The 14,041-nt window shown below is 40.0% G+C and overlaps 1 protein-coding gene across 1 annotated transcript in view; it reads right to left on the minus strand.

The window, feature by feature from the left end:
* Positions 1–715: 715 nt before the first annotated feature.
* Positions 716–14,041, minus strand: part of rgs17 (regulator of G protein signaling 17) — a 31,812-nt gene continuing 18,486 nt past the window's right edge. Inside the window, exons 3-5 of the mRNA XM_088934101.1 lie at positions 12,447–12,521; positions 9,064–9,298; positions 716–6,912 (exon numbers count right to left, since the gene is read on the minus strand). Of these exons, the coding sequence (XP_088790227.1) occupies positions 6,724–6,912; positions 9,064–9,298; positions 12,447–12,521 (499 nt within the window). The 3' untranslated portion in view covers positions 716–6,723. The remainder of the gene's footprint in view (positions 6,913–9,063; positions 9,299–12,446; positions 12,522–14,041) is intronic.

Below are 14,041 nucleotides of genomic sequence, written 5' to 3' on the forward strand. Positions count from 1 at the left end.
TCCTGCTTTTGTTTCTCATCCTGCTGATGGAGGTTCATGCTGTGTACAGTATCTTACTGTGTCACAGAAACTATGCTCTGTAAACTACGATTATGACATGCTAAGAGTGCTCCTGCAATTAAAAAGAAGAAGACCAAAGCACCTTGTTATTTAATGTATTTAATATATTTACAGTCGTCAAAAATCGCATTGGTTTGATATCATATCCAAGTAATTGAAATACCAGATTAATAATTGTGCTATTCAGCAAACAGTCTCCCAGTTTCATGCAACAAATGATTTCTTTCATAGGTTCTGAATTGGCTCATCAGAATATAATTTCATTAATATAAAGAGGACTAAAGTCATTCAGACAATTTAAAAAATCCCTTGGAAAAGTTGTCCCACTGACATCACAACACTACGGATTATTCTGCCAACAAAGTAACCCCAATTTAGTGAAAAGTAAAGAAAGAATCACTTCTCTAAGGGAGTTGTAAAATTATTGTCTGCAGATTGCAGTACTTTAATACATACTCATACAGTATCGTTTATGATAAATAACTGAATCATTATTTTATTTAGCAAATGCATGCTGAATATAAAATGTCAGTTTGGATGGACAGTTCTATATTGCATCCTTTAAAAATATCCATCCTTTTCAAATTTTGATGTAAAGACTTTCACAAAAAATACAATTTTTGCACTGGCAGCTACAGTAAAATCAAGAACACAATTTTGTGAATTTCTCATTTATTTCTGTTCCAGCTGATGACAATATTTAAAAAGGGTGCCATGACTTGAGAAACTCAAGACTGTGTGAAAAGGATGTTCTGATAGAAGCCCGGATCAAATCTGAAGCAAATTTGATCAAATCTGCAAATCTGAAAAAAGGAAAATGATAAGCCGAAGGCCACCTCTTATTTAGATGCTCTGTCTAAAGTTTTGTTTTTACTTTACTTTGTTTTTTACTTTTATTTTCTGAGGGACCATGTGCTTCAAAAATATCAGCTTAGTATTTTGTGCTTGAAGTTACACCATTGTTTGTGAAACATTAAAGGAAACCAAAAGGACGTGCTTTTAAGACTGGACAAGATACTTGGATCAATTTGCTACTAACTACTAAAAGGACAGAGTGGCTCTTCAAGAGGAGTACCTCCTCTTGTTTGCAAACCTTCTTACAATTCTGAAGTATAAGGAGTTAGTCTAAGCATTCATTGGAAAAAGGAAAAAATATCCACATTGCACTAAAATGTGTAGTCAATCACATAAGCTTGAATGTAAAATCAAGTGCCTTTAACTACCTTTAATTACCTGGTATCACTAAGGTCACAGTATATTTTTCTAACTCTCGGTTAACATTGTAGGACTAACTATATGTTTACAGCATGCCCAGAGGACTATAAGAGCTCAGTAATTATCATTAATGTTGTTTTTAAAAAGAAGAAAAGGTTCTGATATTTATAATCTGTTGCCAGTTTTCATGCTGTTATTTTTGTTGTCTCTTCCTACCTCTAAATCTGCACATACTGTAGCTGTTCTGCACTATGCCCATCAACACTGTAAACTAAGATTAGATGTTACATAGATGCACATACATACAGTATCTGACTGTTCCACTTGGCAAAACCTCAGAAATAGCAATGAAAATAGATATACTGAGAGGACTATTAAGGCTTCATATTTAGGCAACAATCAGAGTAATGTGTTTGCAATCAATAATGAATTTGTCAGCATTAGAGTGCAGTCTCCCTAGGTTTGCAGATTGTGAAGAGGTTTATTGAACTTAGTCCCTGTGATCGGTTTGTTTTTGTCAACATGAAACACATTTAAGAGTAGGCAGGGCTGGTGGGAGCAAATAAAGTGCCAACAGGTCAAAGGCCAAAAGCTGCCTGCTCCCATTGTGACACAATGAAGTCAAAAGCTGTGTCTGCCAACAGAAGTGTGCCCTAGTGGTTATGTACAGAAGTGCCATGCAAACTGAGCTCACCACTGTTAAAGAACCTCCAGTCACACACACAAGGGATGCCATAGCTCCAGATTCAAAGCAACACACTTGCAATCTGAGCAAAGGGCTCTGCCTGCTGAACATCTCTAGAGCCCTGTACTGCAGCTTGGGCAAGGGGCAACACGTACCTGGGTCAGAGAGGGAAAAGCATCATGGAACCGAAACTGGAAAGGGTACCCTGTATCCTGGGCTTCTAACCAGGGACAAACTAGCAGAGCTCCCAGAAGTGGGCTCGCAGCAGCAAGTGACCATAGGTCCTGTCACTGTTTCCAGCTAAGAAACAGCATCGCTTAACACATCTTCACAGAGTATCATGAAATTGCAGGACCAAGGAGAGCAGGTTCATGCGAAAGACTTTCATTTTCATTAGCTTTTCAATTCAAAGTCAAATACAACTAAGAGTCACCTCAATGTGCAATAAATACATCACATTTCACTGGACGTTTTTCCATAATCTCTACTTATCTGTTTAGTTACATGCAGACTACACACATTACATTTTGCTTGAACAGATCAGTATTCCTTCATAAACATCACGATGGGGTGTGTTACATGCAGATGACTATCAAGTTGTTCCCATATTTGCATGACAGAGGTCATGTCCAGGCACTGAGGCTTCTTGTAATGATGCTTTTCGGACAGAATCTGCTGGTTAATTGACAGTTGCATTAACAACCACCTCTTCAGAGTTCTGCACTTGACAATGTCTTAATAGAATAACGATGGGGGTTTATGGAGAGCAAAAAGCTGTACCTTTGCCATTGAAGTCGGGCCTCAGGCAATACCAAGCCAGTCTTACCCAGCTTTGCAAATACACCAAATTCAACCAGCAACCCAAAAAGGAAATTCAGCTTGTTACGTGTGCTTTTGAGTGGCCTGAAATGTATGTGAAAACTTTTGCCATTTTAATAGTTCCTTAAGAAAACCTACAGGAGACAGATGAGCTGTTTTGTTTAAATTCTGCATCTCATTCCTTGTGGCAATAGAATCTTCCTTTTGTAATACTATGAAAAACAAAAGCAATTCGCAAATTATTATAAGATAATTAACTTGGCAAAAGGTATGCTTTATATCCAGTTTCACACTACAGAGTACTGAAGTCTAAGCCAAAATGTGACTGTTCTCAGCAGTTGTTACTGTTCTGTATCAAATGTGACCTCAGCCATGGATATGTTTGTATCATTAAATACTCCAGAAAAAAAGCAGCTATGCACAGACACATTCTGCTATAGCCACCAAGCTGTTTCAGAGCACTTAATTGAATACAAAGGCAAAAAACAGAGGTAGATGTTTCTGTTTTTACAATTGTAAATTCTGGTAACGCACCCCACATAGCCCTTAAGAAACTATCCTTTTGAAAGACAACAAGTGCACCACTTTTTCGAGAAAAGAAACATGCATCACTGAACATTGATCATAATTCATCAAGTTTTCTTGCCTGTATTCTAAAACAACAATATTCATCATCTCCTTGTTTTAAATAAATTTTCATGGTCCTGAAGAAAGAAACATGAAAGCCAACCATGAACTAAGGAGCCAGTAAACATTACTCATTGGTTTCTCTAAAGACGTGTTTTACGTTAAATGTGAATCAGCTTTCCTAGCAAGAGGAATGTCATAACACAGCAACAATTCAGACAAGACATTAATTTATTAAAAGTTAATCTTTATAAATATCCTTTTACCACCATGAAGGTATTTACTATATATTTATTTTATAAATAAAAATAAGAAACTTTGCTGAATATGATAGAAGAGTATCAGCAAAAAAAACAATGTAAACCTTGTTTTTTTCCACACAGCTTTCAGACCTCTTCAGCGTTTCGTTACAACAGTGAAATATTTGCATAGGCAAAATAAGATTAGCCCTTATACAGTTATTTCCTGAATTCTTTATATATTTAAAATCTATTTCAGCTGAAAACAATTAAACAAAAATAATCCAGCTACTTTTTGTGAACTCTTAATACGTTTTTTTTTTTCCTATGCACATTACGCTTACAGTGTTAGGCTTCAAGTAAATCTCTAAATATCAATTGCACATCAACAACTAAACGTGAAACAAAATAACTGTTATGAGAGGTAGTGGCAAATCCTAACGAGACTTTCCAAGAAGAAACACCACGAATAAGGCTAGTGTTTTTAAAATAAATATAATACATTAGATCTATATGAAACTACTACATCAACAACCTGCTCTGGCGATTTTCAATATCTGGTTACATGGCAGTATTCCTACAAACTTGATGCTGGGCAACATCTGACTACCCCTTGGCGTTTTTCTTTGTTTTGACTAGTTTCTTTTCCGGATTGTTCTTGAAAAGACGAGTACAAAGAACAAAGGTAAATCCAAAATCAAGTCATCTCCCATCACCTTGCCACTATAAAAGCAGTGATGCACCAGCAGTACAAAACGCTCAGTACTATAAAACCCTGCAGTGGCGGACTTCTTTTCTGCACAGACACAAAAAAAAAGGTGCAGCACTTTACAAACAGTCCTCCCTCTCCCTTCACCTCCATCAGTTTCAAGATTCTTCCTTATCGCATTTGTAGCCGAGTGCATTTCTTAACGAGCAATTGACTTCTAATGCCATTTTGTCCGACTGGGTGTAGTTTTTGAGCATCCTGTAGCCAATGGGTTGTAATTCCTCAATTAGTCTCAAGTCCTCAGTCCAAGGTGAATTAAAGGATTTTAGGTATTCAGCCGCAGTCTGGTGATTAAGTAAACAGTAATTAAAACAATTCATTTCAAATTTGTCATAAAATAGCTGACATGAAATATATTAGATATACCACTAGGTGGTAGTATTAAATATTATAATACTACTATTATCCAGTAACCATCTAGCATGCATTTCAAAAGACTGAAGGCTAAGCAGTCTCATGTTTAGAGACCGTCTTCAATGTGGCAAAATGGTACTGCAGAGAAATCTTTCCACGTGTAGGTAAAATATTTTACAGAATTAGAAGACAAAGAGTTTCACGATGAGAGTTGTATTAAAACCATCAATCCCATTATTTTTCCGTTATTCTCAGCAGTTTGGGATATAAAACGGAGTGGCTATTTTCTGGAACAAGCAGTATTCACAGCACTGTGAAACCGGCCCTCACCCGTCTCTTCCCCCATGTGCTCTGCCCAGCCGTGAAGCTAATTTACTTCCTGCAGTGAAATCCTGGCAGCTACGCGCCACGCCTGGTCACCGCAGTGCAAAGGGGAAAGGAAGAGCACGGCGCCCATTTTGTATCCTTCTGTGGATTATCAAGATAAGATTTTTTTTTTTCAAACAGCACTAGTTTTAATGGGTTGAGCAACTCATCAGTCATGCCGAACAAAACACAGTGGTGCAAACCTTTTTTTTTTAAATAGAGAGTTACTCCTATCTGAAACAGCATTAGTTTTATCACTCTGTAGGAGGCAGCAGACAGAAGTTGCAGCTGAGAAAGAATAAACTCATAAATCATGTTAAAACCTATTTTCATGGTATTATCATGTAAAAACAAATGTTAAAAATTTCAATCTCTTTGCGTAATTTGAACCGTGCACAGTATGTAAACATCTTGTGTAAAATTGATGCATGCTGCTTTGCTACATAGCTACGAATCAGATCAAGCCTTTCTGAGGGTTAGGTTGTGGCTCCTTGACAAACCATTTCACGCATTGCTCCCTTTTCGGGTTTCGAAGAATTCAATCCTTGTTTTTGGACAACAGGAGAACCGAGGCCTTTTTGTGAGTAAAAGCTAAACAAAGCTTGCTTCACCTGCGACCGGTCCAGAACCTCAAGGCTTATAGTGGTTCTGCAACAGAACCCAGAACCGGGCACTGTCAACCCACAAATCAAAACACCACTGGAAGCCGATTACTTCTTAATTCTCTTAGCCAGTACTATAAAACATTACTACATCCCTGGACGGGTAACTGTTTCAAACCTGGGGTCGAAACAAAGTATCTTTGTTAAATGCGTAAAAATCTTACATAAAACCAGAAACAGTTGTTAATACTCCCTAAAGCTTCAAAAAAGTCACAACATGACTCATAATGCTTAATATTAGTCTAACAAATACAATTATAATATCCCTTCACATAGCTGTGCTTGTGTTTTTATTTTTGTTTCACAAAAATGCCCCTTTGTGACATTTGAGCTATGTGGTTCTCTTTGCTGTTGAAGGTATGATGGGATATGCCCAGACGCTTGAATAAATTCAGCCCTTTCGTTTCCCTATTTGATTATCCTAAAGAAGGAAATTGCTTAGACAGGTTCCCAATGAGGATAGCGTCTGCAGCGTACTGTACCTCCTAGAACAACGTAAGTAAATTCCCTTAACTCACAGGGCCCGCGTAGCAGAGCAGGTCAGACAGGAGACATTCTCCACAATGCTCTGGACCCGATGGCACTCAGTTCAAAATTCCATATTCTTGTTACATGCAAACTGGATTTAGGAACACACAGTTTTTTTATTACAGTCAAGCATTAAGACCTTGTTAAAAACAGTGAAAAAATCCAAATAAAAAATGTTTTGTCTGCGTTCACAGTTGTGAAGCGTGAGTGCGAAAAGGCTTTGAAAGTACAGTACAATGACTAAGGGTACACATTCTGGTGTTTGTTTTGTTTCACAGTTGCCTGAGGAGTTTCTTTATGCTGCAGTTCACCAGGAGCTGAGCTAAGGGGGGGTGTTTTTTAATTGCTTTGCATTTCTTTAAAAGTTAATAGCAAACCCTCGGTGCCACTTCTGAAGAGTCAGATTTCTGCAGAGGAGCCTCTTGCACTCTCAACGAGAGATTTGTAAAACGCGGAGTTGAGAAACCTTGGGAAAGAGTCTCTGTGCATCAGAGTGTAAATCTGAAGCTGGGCCTCATTGTACATGTCGCTGTTAGGCTCCAATAGGTTCCTGTTGATCCCTTCTCGAACTCTGGAATCAAGGCTGACCTAAAAACAAAAGATCAACTTCACTTTAGCCAGAAGCTACAGTGTATCACCCTGCAACAGCCCACTGAAGCTCAGCAGGTGTGAGCCTGGCCAGTACCTGGATGGGAGACCTCCTGGGAAAGGTAATGTGTTAGTGAAGAGGTGTTAGTGGGACCAGTAGGGGGCGCTCACCCTGTTGTCTGTGTGGGTCCGATTGCTCCAGTACAGTCACAGGGATACTCTAATGTAAAAAAAAAAGGTGCCGTCCTTTGGATGAGATGTAAAACCGAGGTCCTGACTCTCTGTGGTCATTAAAAACCCCAGGGTGTTTCTCGAAAAGAGTAGGGGTGTTACTCTGGTGTCCTGGCCAAATTTCCCATTGGACTTTACCAGTCATGGCCTCCCAATAATCCCAAACTCTGAACTGGCTTCATCAATCTGCTCTCCTCCCCACTGAGAGCTGGTGTGTGGGGAGCGTTTTGGCGCACTATGGCTGCCGTCGCGTCATCCAGGTGGGGCTGCACACTGGTGGTGGTGGAGGAGAGTCCCCATTACCTATAAAGCGCTTTGAGTAGAGTGTCCAGAAAATGCCCCATATAAGTTTAAGTATTATTACTTTCAAATCTGACCTGCTTGACTTGCTACTACAGTTGACCTCAATGTATCCCACTCTTTAAAGGTGAATTGTACAGAGGCAGATTTCTTGTAGCAACGTCTGTCTCCGGAATCATCAAATTTAAATGGTTGCTTGTGAAAATACAGACAACGTAGGTTAATGAAGGTCACTTGCTTACAACACAAGTCCAATGTACTACGTGCAGATTCATCTGCCTTTACTTTTACCAAAATAACATCAGCTGGAAAGCACACATCACAATGCTGTCTTATTCAGCCTTCTGCTCATTAGATTACAGTCAGCTGTCATTCAGATCACCCTAAGCCTTCAGAGGATTTTCATAATGATCTCTTATAGAAGAAAGTGGTTAAAAATGGCTATATTTACAATACTGCAATTGCACCTGGATGGCCACATCTCTTATCATAAACAGCACATTCAAATCTCAGCAAGAGAGTTGATATTTTAATATTTGGAATAGCCATAAAGTCAAGCCTTATCAAAGATTGTTCTTCTCTTACATTCCCGGTCATTCCTGGTTTTCTCTCATATAGATCCGGTTTCTGGAATTCATCATGTATTATGCTACCATGATGGATTTCTTCTCAACTCAACACCTGGCAGAGCTGTCTTTTTCAGGAATGGAAATGACCTTGCTAGTGTGACAGAGCCCCAGGTCTCCCAGGCTTACAGAAAAGCATGTTTCTCTTCTTCCCCTCAGTAGAAAAAGGAGATTCAGCTCATAACTGGTTCTAGCAGAGTGAAAGCAAAGCGTGCTTTGAGAAAAGACTAAAGATAATTAAATCAGTAGTCACCTGAAGAAGGCTCCACAGCCTAAACATTGTGTTTCTTTTCTTCTCTTTTCAGCATGGAATAAAGCTTTACTTGATCCATAAGTATATCATGTTTGTTTGGGATTTTTACTCCCAAAACATTTGGTTACTGTTCCAAAACTGTAACCTGTGGTTTACAAATTACAAACCCACCCCGCTATGACATTTCACAGATGCTATATGTGATGGCTGTCACTGACATGGCAGCCTCCTATTTCTAATGTGCCACTCTAGAGTGATACGCAAGAAAAATGTGGAAGCATCACACAAGCTAGTGCAGACACCATGTAAGAGTCTGACAGAATTTACTGTAATTCCCCTCACTTATTAGAAAAGTCACCACCTATCTGTTAAACATACAGTAGGTTCTGGTCACTAATCTAAAAGTAGCAGCCCAATCACTTAATTATTACAGAGAGTACTGCACAGTACTTGTCCCTGTACTATACAGGTATGTTTGATCCGAAATCTATTTGAGATGCATGACAATGATGGTAAATTTAATGACTTTCTTGGATCCGTAAGAGGTATGTTATGAAAGTCTTCCATATTCAGTTATTTCACTCATTCCTCTACTGAAGGCTGGTTTGGTACAGGTATCTATAACCACCTTTCCTGTGTATAAGCATCAGTGAAGATGGATCAAAAGGCCACCCACTATAGAGTGGGCAACTTTATGGTTGGCTGCTGAGAAACAAAGTCTTAGGCTACTTTAGATCTTACCTCTTTAGGGGAAAGAATTGAGACATAGTCTTCATAAATTATCCTGGCCTTTTCATCTACTGCTTTCGTGTTCTTTTCGTGTTTCAGGTCTTCACAAGCAAGCCAGAACAATAAGTTCTCTTCACTGTACTCAGAACGCAGAAACTGTCTGAAGAGATTCCTTCCTGATGGGGAATACATCATTCTCTCAAAGCTACGAGACCAAGACAAGATCTCCTCCAGGGTGGGCTCTAATCTGAAAACAGACACGAAAAACAAACATAACTTTCTTACTGTATGTCTTCTGGGAGATTTTTTAATTTTTCTTCTAGCTTTTAATTTCTGTCAATGGGCTTCACACCTCTGAGCATAAAAGCATAATTTACAAAGCACAGCAGAGAAGTCTTCTGTTATGTGTTTGAAAATCACTCGAACAAAGATCTGAAGTTATTTATGTATCAGCTTTGCTTCCTCTCTCTTTTTTTACTGGGCAGGTGTATTTAATCTTCAACTGCTTTCAAAGTTTGAGCCACACTGGGCAGCTGTACTACATACACAACACCGAAACACTATGTTGAATGTGACACATTACATTCTTTGCTGCTAGAAACCAACTGAGGTAAAGTAGATGGGCTAACCTTTCTTATTGTTGAAAACCTACCTTTAAGATCCAGTTAAATATTATGTTGTTTTAAATATCCACAAGCATTCCATATCCGAAGGCCATTCCTGCAATCTAGCACATGCTCTTTATTAATATGTCCGGAGCTGAGAAAATCTGGTGAGACTTTTTGCTACATGCATACAGTCACAGACATCAGCCACACATAATGACTTATAGGTTTTAACCCTTCTAAAATTTTTTTAAAGTAGATATTTTTAAAGGTCTAACTGCTAGTCATTCTAAAATAAAGGCAGTCTTTTAGTTATAGCTGTAATACTGAACTTTCCTTTGGTTGGTATAATTTGCATAGTTAACTGCACCCTCAATCCCATGTGCCGGCTGTCGTTGTTATCAGGTCAGGGAGATGCGCTCTGCAGTCTGTTCCAAGGTGTGGCTTTACTATCTGTGTCACAGCAAAAAAGGCACTGCAGTACCACAAGGGGGGGAAGGGCCTATTGTACAGTACATAAATAACTAGAGGGTGATAATATTCTGTAGGCATAGGAGAGTAAACTGCTAAATTACTCTAACAGGGCAGCCAAGAGTGATGAGACAGTCCAAACACAGCATTCTCACAGGCTGCACCTGTGGACCCTGTGGACACCCAAGTCCTATAAAAGACACGCAGAGTAGAAAGGGAGCTGTCTACTCAGACCCTCACAAGTCTTCTAGACGGTTACACACGACACCTTGGGGTGAGATCAAGTGCAATACAACTGGGAAGAGTCAGTTTGCCTCCGATGGCATCAGTACACTGCGAGATACAGTAAAAGGATCTGGAAGCTAAACTGATGATATGCCCCACTGGCATCGAGTCAAGGTGTTTCAAACATCTGAGACACCTTATTATGCAAGTAACAGGCTGAACAGCAAGGTAGGCATTTTAATATTGTCTCAATGTAGTCTTTAACATGCTGGAGATAGCACACTGTAGTTCTCACAGGACCTAAAAGCTTCTCTTAAACCTATGGGGCATTCCTAAATTAGATTTGCATGAGTAAAACACTCTAAAAACCTTTGTGTGTGTGAACAGCTGTCTCACGTGACTTTTTTATTTTAGAATAAACAATCCAAACAACCTTATGCTCTAATTGGCTAATACAGCACAGAGAAACTTTGCAATTGCCAAAGAAAATAAAATTGCTCACTGACACACCGATTATAATGCTAAAGGCAAGATGATCTTTTTTTTATTAGAAAAAAGAATCTCAGGTTTTTTATTTCAGATGTATCACTTGCTTGTGACAGAGTAACACTATCCATTCCAAAAACGATGAATCTCAAAGTCATGAAAAGAAACCAGCATAAGCAGGAACCACAATCGTGGCCCCAAATTAGCGGGTAGCCTCAACAACTAGGAAGAGCATAAATCATTCTTTCAAAATCTATTGTAGGCAAAAAGCTATGAGCTAAGCTGGGAGTTGTTGCTAACGAAAGGGGGCCTTTATGCTCATGTAGCCTGTTTAGTAGTAGCGGGTCCTGTCAGAGTAGTCAAAGCTCTGTAAAGATCAAGCAGGCTTCATGCACTTCACTGGAGGATCCTTAAGGGGAATTGAAGTTCATGATGGGCTCTTTAGCTCAGAGGCAGCTGGATCTGACCACTCAGAGTTCGCCACACACTTCTTGTCACGAAAGCGTTCTTTCTGGACCCTATGCAGATGACACAATCCAGGGATAAGTGAGAAAAACACGGGGAAAAAAGCATGCAGGAGTCGGGAATGTAAACTGGGGGCGTGTCCAAGGTGCGCAGGTATTCGGGGGGGGTGAGTCCGGGGCAAACAATCCAAAACAGGGTCCAAAGGGAAATCCAAGAAGGAGGCAAAAGGTCCAAAGCCGGGCGGTCCATCCGAGACGAGGACAAACAGGATTAAATACCTGAGTGGGATCCGGTGGAGGGTCGGGGGGAAAAAGGGGGAACGGGACCAGACGCTCAGATCCCGGACTCGCTTGGTACGGGAACCAATGCAGAGCCCAGAACAGAGTGGGCGTCTGGCTTTTAAGGTGGGCTGGGAGGAGGCTGGAACTGGGGGCAGGTGCACAAAATCAACTCAAAAGTGAAAGAGCCGGAGCGCCCTTAAGGGGGAAGGACTACAATCATGACACTTCTGTAACTGCACCAGGACCAATGGGTGCATGTCATTGTCAAAGAGAGCAAAGTGCCACAAACTCTACCAGGTCGCATTCCAGTCTGACACAGAGAAAGGGAACACAGAGCTGGTCTTTGTGTCTCTTAGGCTGGTGATCTGGTGGAGGTTTGTCAGTGATCAATCTGGTTAATTAGCCCTTGAGAAATAGCGGGACGTGAGTGAGAATGTGCCGGGTAATTGGAAATTAAAAGCAAGAAATTGAGGAGCAGGCTAAACATTGGCCCTTGACTGTCCAGTGTGTTAAAGAAATGTGGGATTTGTTATACTGTATGTAGAAATGCACAGTATGCTAAAGCAGAGATCAAACATTAGTTAGCCTGTGCAAAATGATAGAAAATCAGTTTATATACAGTATATAATCTCTTATTTGGAAAACTTGAGCGCAGCACGTTACAGCCCTGCTCCTGGAATCGCCTTGCTGAGAAATGCCCACACCTGTCAGGCCTGCAGAAAATAACAAACCCATGGGCCACTTTGAGCAGTAGAATACACAAAGAAACAGGAATACAGCTGTATAACCAGGGACAAATGTAAGCTGCTTAACATAAAATGAATAAATCAATAATAAGGACCATCAGAAACATTTTACTTACTGTTCTTCCGCAGTTTCAATACTTTCCATTTTCGTACAGATCTGCCTCTCGCGCCCTTCCATCAGGTCTTCATTCCTGACAAATCCAAGAACAAAATCCCCCCCAAAACATTAAGAGCTTCCCTTGGACCTTAAAAGTTGCAGTACCGCCCTTCGTTGTCTTTCACAAAATATTGTATCCGGTATGTTTCAATAACCCATGACAAGACAACAGAGGCAATGAGTTAACTGTCCCCAGTCCTGGTCTTAAAGGGCACCACCTGCAGGATTTCTCAGTCTGTGAATCATCGACAGCTGAATTAAACCTTCCTTGTCCCACTTTATCCCTCCTCCACAGGTCTGACATTGAAATTTAATTAACAACCGATGCCCGCGCTTGAGAAATTTGACAAGAACAATCAGACTGCATGGGCTGCAGACAGGAACGGGGCCCCAGCACTGACCACTACAGTGGCCAACACAGCAGGGAAAACTGTTGTTTCCTTTGCCTTTCTGATGCTGACCACAGGGAGACAAGTAACAGCAGCTAGGGGCACGTACTGTATATCCAGTCGAAAAGTACAAAGACAAGGAAATATTGTAAAGGCATCAATGAAAAACACTTGCCTTCAGGGTCTCTAATGTTAGTTACAATATCGGAAATGCAAGGTAAAGTCCCACAAATGTGCCTCTGTTGATATTACGCCTGTTTATCAGACCTAGCAACAGAACCAAGTGTTCTAAGTAAGTGGGCACAGCCAATCATGAATCTGCTTGCCACACCTGCTGAAAAGTGCTCTAAATAGACAACATGCACTAATCACTAAAGATTCAGTATGTTTTACCCTCCACTGGGAGCTAGTGCAATGTGCACAGGACAGGAGTTACAGTAGGTGCTTGAGGAGCAAGTTCTGAAGCCTGTTGAGCACTTTAGAAGATTTCCCAGCAAGGGTCACATGGCACACACACCTACTGTAAACCCTGTACAGCTATGTGTCTTTTACACATTTTACACATAAATGAGACTATATGAGACAGGCCAGATGTCAAGACATGGTCACACCGATGAGTTCCAAACAGCACAACTTCTCACGGCCATCTCAATTCATCCAAGCTGTGATCTCAGTTCTCATCGAGCATATTTCAGTTAAGTTTTGTCATGTAATTTTACAGCTTACATTTCTTCCCAACTACATCTTTCCAGCATCTTTCCACTCAATAATTCCTGCATCACAATTTTTATGCAAATCATGCTTTTCTTTAAGGATTTCTAAATTTTTGTTTTCTTCTTTTAAAAAATAATTTTCAACCTGTAATCATTAAAACTTTGCGTTTTTCTTAAAATAAAAACCATTCAAAATCTATGGGTTCAAGTGAAATAGGTTTTTGAATGTAGTCACAGACCAGAAGAACAATTGCACATTACTGCACCCAAAAAGATTGACTTGTTGCAGTGCAAAATGACCTAGTTACTATACTAAGAAAGGCTCAGTAAACATATTCAATCCCAGCGAAACAAGAGATGGACTCAACGAAGTGTGACAAGATTGCACTGTTACAAAACTGGTTCTGCTTTTACAAATTGCGTTCAGGAGAAGGAAAATACGAAGGCAAATA

The sequence above is a fragment of the Atractosteus spatula genome, chromosome 15, assembly GCF_055471065.1.
Source record: "Atractosteus spatula isolate fAtrSpa1 chromosome 15, fAtrSpa1.hap1, whole genome shotgun sequence".
NCBI classification, from domain to species: domain Eukaryota; kingdom Metazoa; phylum Chordata; class Actinopteri; order Semionotiformes; family Lepisosteidae; genus Atractosteus; species Atractosteus spatula.